This window comes from Panulirus ornatus, chromosome 20 (genome assembly GCF_036320965.1).
Source record: "Panulirus ornatus isolate Po-2019 chromosome 20, ASM3632096v1, whole genome shotgun sequence".
Taxonomy (NCBI): domain Eukaryota; kingdom Metazoa; phylum Arthropoda; class Malacostraca; order Decapoda; family Palinuridae; genus Panulirus; species Panulirus ornatus.
This window is the reverse complement of record NC_092243.1, coordinates 42,449,821-42,464,552: the sequence shown is the minus strand read 5'-3', so window position 1 is coordinate 42,464,552 and position 14,732 is coordinate 42,449,821. Positions and strand designations below refer to the sequence as shown.

At 41.9% G+C, this 14,732-nt stretch overlaps 1 protein-coding gene across 1 annotated transcript in view; it reads right to left on the bottom strand.

The window, feature by feature from the left end:
- The window catches only part of Mekk1 (mitogen-activated protein kinase kinase kinase 4), a 1,037,736-nt gene that overhangs the window by 54,237 nt on the left and 968,767 nt on the right, over window positions 1-14,732 (bottom strand). Inside the window, exon 25 of the mRNA XM_071674802.1 lies at window positions 2,238-2,338. Coding sequence (XP_071530903.1) covers window positions 2,238-2,338 — 101 coding nt within the window. The remainder of the gene's footprint in view (window positions 1-2,237; window positions 2,339-14,732) is intronic.

Below are 14,732 nucleotides of genomic sequence, written 5' to 3'. Positions count from 1 at the left end.
TCTTCCTCCAAGACAACCTCTTCATCCAATCCTTAGTTCAACTGTCCCTGTTTTGAGGCTATTCATGCAAGGAATGAGGCATATCATCCTTGGAAAAACTCTCCTTCCTCTGACTCCCATTCAGCTTTTATCACTGCCCATAATCCCCACAAACATGTTACATGTTTGGCAAAACATTTCTTTACTCAAACGAAGTGCAATAACCTATCCTCATCAACCAATGATAAGTCTTTCTGGTTTTTAGCTAAAGGCATCTCTAACACTTCTGTTGCTCTACCTTTCCTTCACTTTTCCATTCTAACCCCATCTTAGATGACTGTAACATTTCTTCACCCCTAGTGCTCCTCTTACTAATCCTAAGCCCCTCCAGGTAATTTCTTGCTTCTCCCTCTGGACACACGCAAGGCTTATGTTCTTGATGGGATCCATCCCCTTGTACTGAGGGAGTATGCCTCTGATCTTGCACCTGTGCTTGCCTGTCTCCTCTGAACTTGCACCTGTGCTTGCCTGTCTGTTTTATTTCTATTTAAAAACAAAAACTTTTCCTTCTCCTTGGAAGGATGCAATAATTCATCCCATTCCTAAAAAGGGTGACTGTTCTGATCCACTAACTATTGTCCTATTACTTTGGCATCTACCATTTCCAAAGTCTGTGAATCCCTTCTCATCTCCCATATCCTTAGTCACCTTAAAAATCGCGGTCTTCTCTCTGGTCACCTGTATGGCTTCTGTAAGGCAAGATCCACTAATGATATTCTTTCCTAACTTACTAATGTCTGGTCATCACACCTGAAAGATCTTGTGGAGTCATATGTAGCTGCCCTTAACAGGGTGTGGCACTGGGGTCTCATCTCTAAGCTCTCCTCTTTTGGCTTCCCTCCCTCACTTTGCTCCTTCATATCTAGCTTCCTCTCAGGCCAATCAATCTCTGAGGTTTGTTGATGAATCAGCCTGCCTCCTTTTCTCCATCAACAGTGTCCCTCAAGGTCTTGTTCTATCCCCTACACTTTTTCTCCTTTTTTCAATGATTTTCTCTCCACCACAAATAATCAAATGCACTCATACACTGACAACTCATCACTGCATTCATCCACATCCTTCAAAGCTAGCTTCCTCTCTGACTGATCTATCTCTGTGGGTATTGATGGATCAGACTCCCTCCTTTTCTTCATCAACAGCAGTGTCCCTCAAGGTTCTGTTCTGGAACACACATTTTCTCCTCTTTTTCAATGATTTCCTCTCCTCCACAAATGCATTCATCCACATGCTTCAAATCTGCTCCTTCTTCTATCACTCGATCTGCATCTCATCTTGACACAACCTCCTTAATAAACTCAAACCTAAACAAAATATCTCAGTGGGGTAGACATAATCTAGCTAAGCTTAAGGCCTCCAAGAACCAGTTTCTACCCATCTCTCTATTGAAAACTCCTCACAACTCTTGTTTCTCCTTTGGTGGTTCAGTAATTCCACCTCTTGACTCAATGAACATATTTGATATTACTGTAACATCTACTCTTTTTCTAAAACACCACATCACAAGTATAGCTAAGTCTGCTTCAAAAGAATCGAGTGTCCTATTTAGATGTTGAAACTTCTTCCCTTCTGAACAGTTGCTCCGTTTACAAAAGGGATTGATTCATCCTTGTACGGAGTACTGCTCTCACATTTGGGATGGTTATAGCTCTGCATCCTTACTTGACAGAGTTGAGTCAAAAGCAGTCCAACATATAAACTCTCCCAAGCTAACTTCCAAACTTGATTCTCTTGCCCTATGCTGCAATGTGGTTCACTTTCCCTTTTCTATGGTTATCACTCTGGGTTTTACTTCTGAGAGCTGGCTGCTTGTGTGCCCAACCTCTGGGTAGACTATGCAATTCTTAGCAAGCTGCTGCGTTACATGATTACTGTGTAGCCATCGGCAACTCAAGGGTGAGCAATTTTGACAACTACTTCTTCCCCTACACACTGAAGCTTTGGAACTCTCTACCTTCTCATATCTTTCCCAATAACTATAACCTGGCTAATCTTCTTTCTGAGCATTCCTTAGTCTATAGTCATTCCATATATGCTTCTTAAATCTCCTGGTATTGCAGGTTCCAGCTTCCTCGCTGAACATTCATATATTTTTTTGTCTGGGAGGGGAAGAGAAAGATAGACAACAACAACCAAACAGACAGTATTAGTAAATGATGCCTTTATGCTAAAAATATTACTGAATTGGTAGTATTCCTTACCTTGGCTGTAGACATCTCAATGACAACACATCCCAAAGACCAAACATCTGCAGCTCGACCATGCCCATCACTTGACTGGAATATCTCAGGCGCCATATATGCTAGAAAGTACCATATTACAGTTATGAAAGATGCTACAATTAACATATCATACAGGATCATTTGATTCCCAACATAATGGTGAAGTTCAAATATCAATATATAATGTGTCAACTTTTGTTTACCTAAAGTATGGCACCCGATAGAGAATCTACTTAAACACCTCAGTGTATAACACTCCTTTCCACTTGCTACTTTCTTACCAGTACACACCTTAATTTCAACAATCCAACTTAATTCTGATCTCATGCACAGTTTCACTTTTATCATCTGTTTAACCTTTTTCATAATCTTTGTGTTTCCATTCTTGCAGTATGTTCACATCACCTTAATTTAATATACTGTATTTTTCTTTATCAACTACATTTCCAATTTCAAATTATCATTAGCTTCTTAGTTCCTCACTGTCTACTATTCAAGACTTAGTCATTGATGCTGCAAGAGCTCATATACCTTTCGATATCTTCAACCAACCATATGATAGAATTCATTTTCACCCTGAGGAACTACTACACATCACAGTGAATCTCTCATTCTTAACTGCAACCCCTCTAATCCTAACCTACTGATAGCTAGACAGCCCACTTCTCAGCCTGGTAATAACTCTTTGCACTTTGCTATTTCCCCTTCATGGATATGTTTTCTTTGATATTTATGAATAATTTTCATTGTGTGGGATTTGTATTATACTATATTGTTGCCTACCTATTTCTATTAACTCTCTTCTTGCATAATTTCCCCATTAATGATAAGTTTGCTAAAGAGAAGATATGTTGCAAACTAGCTTGTTCTCTCTGCAATTTTGACTCCTGGGATTTTTTTAATCTTCAGTTGTTTCTTTACTGAGTCCTTTTATATTCATAAGGATACATGAATTTTTTTCTTAAAAAGACAAGGGGGTTTTGTACACACACAAAAAAAAGTGTACACTAGCACATACACATGCAATGCTTACTCGAAAACTACTTATCACTAACCACAGCAATGAGGACACAACACCGGATCTTCACTCCCCCTCTCTTGTCCTGAGATTGGTCTGTTCTAAGGCCTAACAGCATACTCATTCTTAAAGCCAGTGTCAACCACCTTATCTTCCTACACTGTGATATGGTCTGTGGGAAAGGAGCTTCCTTCAAGTCTGTTTGACAATACACATAAGCTACCATCCCAGGATGATATTTTGGTCAGCCCAACTCATTCTATTAGCAGTCCTGCTGAGATTGGGACCAGTCCTATCAATGGTCCCTCTCACAGGACCCACCAGCAGATCCTGTAGTTAAATCCACCACCATAATCACTAATGATCCATGACTAGACCTGCAGCAAGCCTCATGACCAGATCTTCAATGAGTCATTGTGATTGGACCCACCAACAGAACCTGTAAAATAACTACCAGTACATCTACAAAGGAGTGGAACCAAAATGGAAGGTGTGCTAATCTTGCCAATGTATCTAACTTGAGTTTGGTAAATGTTTCCACTAACTTGGTTGGTCCAACAAAGTATTTACAAAATAATGTGTCCATACAACCTGTGCACAGGTAGAAAGAGAGAACGTTACCTCAGAGAGCAAAAGCAGGTATACTTAAAGGAATAGTAGTGCTATCAATGGATTGAACCAGAGCATGTGAAACATTTGGGGTAAACCATAGAAAGGTCCATGGGGTCTGGATGTGGAAAGGGAGGTGTGTCTTCGGTGCATAACACATGACAGCTAGAGAATGAAGGTGAATGAATGTGGTCTTTTTGTCTTTTCCTGGCACTACCTTGCTGGAAGATGGGGATGCTGTTTTCTGTGTAGTGGGGGTGGTGACGGGAATGGATGAAGGCAGCAAGTATGAATATGTACATATGTATACATCTGTGTATGTATATGTATGTATACATTGAAATGTTGTTAGAAGCAGTGAAAAGTTTTTATCGAGGATGTAAGGCATGTGTACGTGTAGGAAGAGAGGAAAGTGATTGGTTCTCAGTGAATGTAGGTTTGCGGCAGGGGTGTGTGATGTCTCCATGGTTGTTTAATTTGTTTATGGATGGGGTTGTTAGGGAGGTGAAGCAAGAGTTTTGGAAAGTGGGGCAAGTATGAAGTCTGTTGGGGATGAGAGAGCTTGGGAAGTGAGTCAGTTGTTGTTCGCTGATGATACAGCGCTGGTGGCTGATTCATGTGAGAAACTGCAGAAGCTGGTGACTGAGTTTGGTAAAGTGTGTGAAAGAAGAAAGTTAAGAGTAAATGTGAATAAGAGCAAGGTAATTAGGTACAGTAGGGTTGAGGGTCAAGTCAATTGAGAGGTAAGTTTGAATGGAGAAAAACTGGAGGAAGTAAAGTGTTTTAGATATCTGGGAGTGGATCTGGCAGCGGATGGAACCATGGAAGCGGAAGTGGATCATAGGGTGGGGGAGGGGGCAAAAATCCTGGGAGCCTTGAAGAATGTGTGGAAGTCGAGAACATAATCTCGGAAAGCAAAAATGGGTATGTTTGAAGGAAAGATTGACCAAGAGGATATATGTGTCGGAGGTGGAGGGAACGAGGAGAAGTGGGAGACCAAATTGGAGGTGGAAAGATGGAGTGAAAAAGATTTTGTGTGATCGGGGCCTGAACATGCAGGAGGGTGAAAGGAGGGCAAGGAATAGAGTGAATTGGATCGATGTGGTATACCGGGGTTGACGTGCTGTCAGTGGATTGAATCAGGACATGTGAAGCGTCTGGGGTAAACCATGGAAAGCTGTGTAGGTATGTATATTTGCGTGTGTGGACGTATGTATATACATATGTATGGGGGTGGGTTGGGCCATTTCTTTTGTCTGTTTCCTTGCGCTACCTCGCAAACGCGGGAGACAGCGACAAAGCAAAAAAAAAAAAAAAAACACGTTGAAATGTATGTTTATGGGCATTTATGTGTATATATGTGTATATGAGTGGTTGACCCACCTTCAACTGTTTCCTTGTGCAACCTTACAGACACGGGAAACAGCGATTAAATATAAGTGGAAAAAATAATAATTCTAACAATATAACATGATTGCAAGGCATGGGCTATACATAGGCTTGTACAGAGATGGAAGGATGTGTTGGAAATGAAATGTTTGAGGACAATATATGGTATAAGGTGGTTTGATTAAGTAATGTAATGGTAAGAGATATTTGTGGTAACAAAAAGAGTGTGGTCGAGAGAGCATAAGAGAGTGTGTTGAAATGGTTTGGACATATGGAAAGAATGGGTGAGGAAAGGTTGCCAAAGAAGATATACATGTCTGAGGTGAAGGGAACAAGGAGAAACAGGAGACCAAATTGGAGGTGAAAGGATGGAGTAAAAAAGATTTTGAGTGATCAGGGCCTGGACATTCAGGAGGGTGAAAGGCGGGCACGGAATAGAGTGACATGGAATGATGTGGTATACTGGGGTCGAAATGCTGTCAATGGACTGAACCAGGGCACATGAAATGTCTTGGGTATACCATGGAAAAGTCTGTGGGGAGTGGATGTGGATAGCGAGCTTTGGTTTCAGTGCATTACACATGACAGCTAGAGACGGTGTGATTGGATGTGGCCTTTTTCATCTATTTCCTGGTGCTACCTCGCTGATGCAATGGGTGGCACTGCTCTTTCTTGTGGTGCAGGGTAGCACCAGGAATGGATAAAAGCGAGCGAGTATGAATGTGTGCATACACTTTCATTACTTGCTCGATCAAACCATCTCACACCACATATTGTCCTTAAACATTTCATTTCCAGCACATCCATGCTCCTCCATACAACTCTATCTATAGCCTATGCCTCACAACCATATAATACCATTGAAATATTACTTCAAACACACCCATTTTTTGCTCTCTGAAATAACGTTTTCTCTTTCCAGACATTCTTCATTGCTCCCAGAACCTTCGCCCTTTCCCCTATCCTGTGACTCACTTCCACTTCCATGGTACCATTTGCTGCTAAGTACACTCCCAGATATCTAAAACACTTCAATTCCTCCAATTTTTCTCCTTTCAAACTTACATACTAACTAATTTAATTTGTCCCTCAACCCTACTGAACCTAATACCCTTGCTCTTATTCACATTTACTCTCAACTTTCTCCTTTCACATACTTTTCCAAACTCCTCTCAATTTTCTCCTTTCACATACTTTTCCAAACTCAAGTCACCAAACTCTGTAGTTTCTTACTTGAATCAGCCACCAGTGTTGTATCACTGGCAAACAACGACTGACTCACTTCCCAAGCCCTCTCATCCCGAACACACTGCATACTCGCCCCTTTTCCTGAAAATTCATACATTTACTTCCCTAACCTCCCCATCCATAAACAAATCAAACAGGCATGGGGACATCACATATGCCTGCTGCACGTGGACCTTCACAGCAAACCAATTACTCTCCTCTCTTCCTACTCGTAAACCTGCCTTACATCCATGATAAAACCTTCTCACTGCTACTATCAGCTTACCTCTCACACCATATATTCTTAAGACCTTCCACAAAGCATCTCTATCCACCCTGTCCTATGCCTTCTCCAGATTCATAAATGCCACATACAAACCCATCTGTTTCTCCAAGTATTTTTCACAAACATTCTTCAAAGCAAACACCTGATCCACACATCCTCTACCACTTCTGAAACCACAATACTCGTCCCAAATCTGATGCTCTGTGCATGCCTGCACCCTCTCAATCAATACCTTTCCATAAAATTTTCCACATATACTCAACAAACTTATGTCACTGTAGGTTGAACACTCACCTTTATCCCCTTTCCCTTTGTACAATGGCACTATACATACATTCCGCCAATCCTATGGCACTTCACCATGATCCATATATACAATGAATATCCTTACCAACTAATCAACAACACAGCCACCCCTTTCTTAAAAAATTCATTTGCAATACCATCCAACCTTGCCACCTTGCAAGATTTCATCTTCTACAAGACTTTCAACACCACTTCTCTCCTCACCAAACCACTCTCCCTGACTCTCTCACTTTGCACACCACCCCGACAAAAACACCCTATATCTACTCTATCATCAAACACATTCAACAAACTTCAAAACACACACTTCATCTCCTCCTCACTTCATCACTACCTGTTAACACTTCCCCCTTGCCCCCTTCAATGATGTTCCCATTTATTTTCTTGTCTGATGCACATTATTTACCTCCTTCCAAAACATCTCTTTTGTTCTCCCTAAAGTTTAATGATACTCTCTTAACCCAACTTTCATATGCCCACTTTTTCAACTTTTGCACCTTCCTCTTGACCTGCTGCTTCCTCTTTTACATCTCTCAGTCATTTGCACTCCTTCCCTGCAAGTATCATCCAAACACCTCCTTTTTCTCTTTCACTGGCAACTTTACTTCATCCCACCACTCACTACCCTTTCTAATCTTCACACCTCCCACCTTTCTCATGCCACATGCATCTCTTGCACATGCCATCACTACTTCCTTAAATACATCCCATTCCTCACCCACTCCCCTCACGTCATTTGCTCTCACCTTTTGCCATTCTACACTCAATTCCTCCTGGTACTTCTTCACACAAGTCTCCTTACCAAGCTCACTTATTCTCACTACTCTCTTCCCTCCAACATCATCTCATTTTTTGAAAACCTCTATAAATCTTCACCTTTGCCTCCACAAGATAGTAATCAGACATTCCTCCAGCTGCCCATCTCAGCAGATTATCCTCCAAAAGTCTCTCTTTTACACACACATCAATTAACACATAATTCATCAATGCCTTTTGACCATCTCTCCTATTCACATACGTATACTTGTGTATATTTCTCTTTTTAGACCAGGTATTCCCAATCATAGTGATGGGTCATAGTGATGGGTGATTTGAATGCAAAGGTGAGTAATGTGGCAGTTGAGGGAATAATTGGTATACATGGGGTGTTCAGTGTTGTAAATGGAAATGGTGAAGAGCTTGTAGATTTATGTGCTGAAAAAGGACTGATGATTGGGAATACCTGGTTTAAAAAGCGAGATATACATAAGTATACTTATGTAAGTAGGAGAGATGGCCAGAGAGCATTATTGGATTACGTGTTAATTGACAGGCGTGCGAAAGAGAGACTTTTGGATGTTAATGTGCTGAGAGGTGCAACTGGAGGGATGTCTGATCATTATCTTGTGGAGGCTAAGGTGAAGATTTGTATGGGTTTTCAGAAAAGAAGAGTGAATGTTGGGGTGAAGAGGGTGGTGAGAGTAAGTGAGCTTGAGAAGGAGACTTGTGTCAGGAAGTACCAGGAGAGACTGAGTACAGAATGGAAAAAGGTGAGAACAATGGAAGTAAGGGGAGTGGGGGGAGGAATGGGATGTATTTAGGGAATCAGTGATGGAATGCGCAAAAGATGCTTGTGGCATGAGAAGAGTGGGAGGTGGGTTGATTAGAAAGGGTAGTGAGTGGTGGGATGAAGAAGTAAGAGTATTAGTGAAAGAGAAGAGAGAGGCTTTTGGACGATTTTTGCAGGGAAAAAATGCAATTGAGTGGGAGATGTATAAAAGAAAGAGACAGGAGGTCAAGAGAAAGGTGCAAGAGGTGAAAAAAAGGGCAAATGAGAGTTGGGGTGAGAGAGTATCATTAAATTTTAGGGAGAATAAAAAGATGTTCTGGAAGGAGGTAAATAAAGTGCGTAAGACAAGGGAGCAAATGGGAACTTCAGTGAAGGGCGCAAATGGGGAGGTGATAACATGTAGTGGTGATGTGAGAAGGAGATGGAGTGAGTATTTTGAAGGTTTGTTGAATGTGTTTGATGATAGAGTGGCAGATATAGAGGTGGTGTGCAAAGTGAGAGGGTTAGGGAAAATGATTTGGTAAACAGAGAAGAGGTAGTGAAAGCTTTGCGGAAGATGAAAGCCGGCAAGGCAGCAGGTTTGGATGGTATTGCGGTGGAATTTATTAAAAAAGGAGGTGACTGTATTGTTGACTGGTTGGTAAGGTTATTTAATGTATGTATGACTAATGGTGAGGTGCCTGAGGATTGGCGGAATGCGTGCATAGTGCCATTGTACAAAGGCAAAGGGGATAAGAGTGAGTGCTCAAATTACAGAGGTATAAGTTTGTTGAGTATTCCTGGTAAATTATATGGGAGGGTATTGATTGAGAGGGTGAAGGCATGTACAGAGCATCAGATTGGGGAAGAGCAGTGTGGTTTCAGAAGTGGTAGAGGATGTGTGGATCAGGTGTTTGCTTTGAAGAATGTATGTGAGAAATACTTAGAAAAGCAAATGGATTTGTATGTAGCATTTATGGATCTGGAGAAGGCATATGATAGAGTTGATAGAGATGCTCTGTGGAAGGTATTAAGAATATATGGTGTGGGAGGAAAGTTGTTAGAAGCAGTGAAAAGTTTTTATCGAGGATGTAAGGCATGTGTACGTGTAGGAAGAGAGGAAAGTGATTGGTTCTCAGTGAATGTAGGTTTGCGGCAGGGGTGTGTGATGTCTCCATGGTTGTTTAATTTGTTTATGGATGGGGTTGTTAGGGAGGTAAATGTAAGAGTCCTGGAAAGAGGGGCAAGTATGAAGTCTGTTGGGGATGAGAGAGCTTGGGAGGTGAGTCAGTTGTTGTTCGCTGATGATACAGCGCTGGTGGCTGATTCATGTGAGAAACTGCAGAAGCTGGTGACTGAGTTTGGAAAAGTGTGTGGAAGAAGAAAGTTAAGAGTAAATGTGAATAAGAGCAAGGTTATTAGGTACAGTAGGGTTGAGGGTCAAGTCAATTGGGAGGTGAGTTTGAATGGAGAAAAACTGGAGGAAGTGAAGTGTTTTAGATATCTGGGAGTGGATCTGGCAGCGGATGGAACCATGGAAGCGGAAGTGGATCATAGGGTGGGGGAGGGGGCGAAAATCCTGGGGGCCTTGAAGAATGTGTGGAAGTCGAGAACATTATCTCGGAAAGCAAAAAAGGGTATGTTTGAAGGAATAGTGGTTCCAACAATGTTGTATGGTTGCGAGGCGTGGGCTATGGATAGAGTTGTGCGCAGGAGGATGGATGTGCTGGAAATGAGATGTTTGAGGACAATGTGTGGTGTGAGATGGTTTGATCGAGTGAGTAATGTAAGGGTAAGAGAGATGTGTGGAAATAAAAAGAGCGTGGTTGAGAGAGCAGAAGAGGGTGTTTTGAAGTGGTTTGGGCACATGGAGAGGATGAGTGAGGAAAGATTGACCAAGAGGATATATGTGTCGGAGGTGGAGGGAACAAGGAGAAGAGGGAGACCAAATTGGAGGTGGAAAGATGGAGTGAAAAAGATTTTGTGTGATCGGGGCCTGAACATGCAGGAGGGTGAAAGGAGGGCAAGGAATAGAGTGAATTGGAGCGATGTGGTATACCGGGGTTGACGTGCTGTCAGTGGATTGAAGCAAGGCATGTGAAGCGTCTGGGGTAAACCATGGAAAGCTGTGTAGGTATGTATATTTGCGTGTGTGGACGTATGTATATGCATGTGTATGGGGGGGGGTTGGGCCATTTCTTTCGTCTGTTTCCTTGCGCTACCTCTCAAACGCGGGAGACAGCGACAAAGTATAATAAATAAAAAAATAATATATTCCCAATCATCAGTCTTTTTTCACCACACAAATCCACAAGCCCTTCACCATTTCAATTCACAATGATGAATACCCCATGTACACCAATTATACCCTCAACTACCATTTTACTCACTTTCGTATTTTAATCATCCATCACTAATACCCGGTCTCATGCATCATAACTGCTGACACATTCACTCAGCTGCTCAGTATCAATAACACTTGCCTCTCAAGATTTTTCTTCTCATGACAAGGTGCATAAGCACCAAGAATCACTTACCTCTCTCCATCCACTTTGTTTTACCCACATCAATCTAGAATTTACTTTGTTACACTCTAACAAACACTCCCACAACTCCACCATTAGGAGTAATGCTACTCCTTCCTTATCACTTTTCCCCTTACCAACCCCTGACTTTACTCCCAGGACTTTCTGAAACCATTCTTCACCTTTATCCTTCAGCTTCTTTTCAGTCATAGCCAGAACATCCATGTTTCTTTCCTTAAACATACACCTATCTCTCCTTTCTTCTAATCTTGGTTACATCCACACACATTTAGACACCACAATCTGAGCCTTCAAGGAAGATGAGTACTCCCCACTTGACTCCTTGTGTTTCCTCTTTTAGAAATTGAAATTCAAGAAGGGGATGGTTTCTAGCTCCCAACTCCCACCCCCTTTGGTTGCTTTCTACAACACGTGGGGAATACATGGGAAGTATTCTTTCTCCCTTATCCCCATTTGTATATTTTCTATTTCATTCATCATACTTTGTCACTGTCTCCGTGTTAGCAAGGTAGCACAAGGAAACAGACGAAAGAATAACCCAACACACCCACATACACATGTATATACATAAACGCCCACACACGCACATATACTAACCTATACATTCAAGGTATACATACATATACATACACAGACATATACATATTCATACATGCTACCTTTATCCATTCCCTTTGCCACCACCCCGCCACACATGAAATGGCACCCCCTCCTCCAGTGTGCGTGTGAGGTAGCACTAGGAAAAGACAACAAAGGCCACATTCATTCACACTCAGTCTCTAACTGTCATGTGTAACGTACCCAAACCACAGCTCCCCTTCCACATCCAGGCCCCACAAAACTTTCCAGGGTTTACCCCAGATGCTTCACATGCCCTGGTTCAATCCATTGACAGCACGTCAACCCCGGTATACCACATTGTTCCAATTCACTCCATTCCTTGCATGCCTTTCACCCTCCTGTACGTTCAGGCCCCATTCGCCCAAAATCTTTTTTACTCCATCTTTCCACCTGAAATTTGGTCTCCCACTTCTCATTCCCTCCATCTCTGACATATATATATCCTCTTTGTCAATCTTTCCTCACTTATTCTCCCCATGTGACCAAACCATTTCAATACACCCTCTTCTACTCTCTCAACCACACTCTTTTTATTATCACACATCTCTCTTACCCTTTCATTACTTACTCGATCAAACCCCCTCACACCACATATTGTCTTCAAACATCTCATTTCCAACACATCCACCCTCCTTTGCACAAACCTATCTATAGCCCACACCTTGCAACCACTATTCCTTCAAACATACCCATTTTTGCTCTCCGAGATAACGCTCTCACCTTCTACACTTTCCTCAACGCTCCCAGAACCTTCGTCCCCTCCCCCACCCAGTGACTCACTTCTGCTTCCATGGTTCCATCCGCTGCTAAATCCACTCACAGATATCTAAAACACTTCACTTCCTCCAGTTTTTCTCCCAATTGACTTGTCCTTCAACCCTACTGAACTTAATAACCTTGCTCTTATTCACATTTACTCTCAGCTTTCTTCTTTCTCACATTTTACCAAACTCAGTCACCAGCTTTGGCAGTTTCTCACCTGAATCAGCCACCAGCACTGTATCAACAGCGAACACAACTGACTCACTTACCAAGCTCTCTCATCCACAACAGACTGCATAATTGCCTCTCTCCAAAACTCTTCCATTCACCTCTCTAAAACCCCATCCATAAACAAATTAAACAACCATGAAGGCATCCCGCACCCCTGCCGCAAACCAACATTCACGGGGAACCAATCACTTTCCTCTCTTCCTACTCATACACATGCCTAACATCCTTGATAAAAACTTTTCACTGCTTCTAGCAACTTGTCTCCCACACCATATACTCTTAATACCTTCCCCAAAGCATCTCTATCAACTATTTTCATATGCCTTTTCCAGCTCCATAAATGCTACATACAAATCCATCTGTTTTTATTTCTTACATACATTCTTCAAGCAAACACCTGATCCACACATCCTTTACCACTTCTGAAACCACACTGCTTTTCCCCAATCTGATGCTCTATGCATGCCTTCACCCTCTCAATCAATACCCTCCCATATAATTTCCCAGGAATACTCAACAAACGTATGCCTCTGTAATTTGAACACTCAACTTTATCCCCTTTGCATTTATAAAATGGCACTATGCATGCATTTCGCTAATCCTCAGGCACTTCACCATGAACCATACATGCACTGAATACCCTCACCAAACCAGTCAGCAACAACAGTCACCCTCTTTTTTAATAAATTCCACTGCAATACCATCCAAACCTGCCACCTTGCCAGCTTTCATCTTAAGCAAAGCTTTCACTACCTCTTCTCTGTTTACCAAATCATTCTCCCTGACACTCTTACTTCGCACATCACCTCAACCAAAACATCCTATATCTGCCACTCTATCTCTATCATCAAACATATTCAACAAATCTTCAAAATACTCACTCCATCTCCCTCTCACTTCACCAGTACTTGTTATTACCTCCCCATCTGCTCCCTTCACTGATGTTCCAATTTGTTCTTGTCTTACGCACTTTATTTACCTCCTTTCAAAACATATTTTCATTCTCCTTAAAATCTAATGATACTATCTCACCCCAACTCTCATTTACCCTCTTATTGACCTTTTGCCTCTTTCTTTTATACATCTCCCAGTCATTTGCACTATTTCCCTGCAAAACTTGTCCAAATGCCTCTCTCTTCTCTTTCACTAACATTCTTACTTCTTTATCCCTCCACTCACTACCTTTTCTAATCTGCCCACCTCCCATGTTTCTCATGCCATAAACATCTTTTGCGCAAGCCATCATGCTTCCCTAAATACATCCCATTCCTCTCCCACTCCCCTTACGTCATTTGCTCTCACCTTTTCCATTCTGCACTCAATCTCTCCTGGTACTTCTTCACACAAGTCTCCTTTCCAAGCTCACTTACTCTCACCACTCTCTTCATCCCAACATTCTCTCTTTTTTCTGAAAAACTTTACACATCTTCACCCTCACCTCCACAAGATAATGATCAGACATCCCTCAAGTTGCACCTCTCAGCACATTATCATCCAAAAGTCTCTCCCACACCTATCAATTAGCACGAAATCCAATAACACTCTCTGGCCATCTCTATTATTTACATACATATACTTATGTATATCTCTCTTTTCAAACCAGGTATTCCCAATCATCAGTCCTTTTTCAGCACACAAATCTACAAGCTCTTCACCATTTCTATTTACAACACTGAAAACCCCGTGTACACCAATTATACCCTCAACTGCCACATCACACTCACCTTTGCATTCAAATCACCCACCACTATAACCCGGTCTTGTGCATCAAAGCTGCTAACATACTCGCTCAGCTGCTCCCAAAATGCTTACCTTTCATGATCTTTCTTCTCATGACGAGGTGCACAGGCACCAATAATCACCCACTGTTTCAGGAGTGGTGCTACTCCTTCCCTTGCTCTTGTCCTCTCACTAACCCCTGACTTTACTCACAAGACATTCCCAAACCACC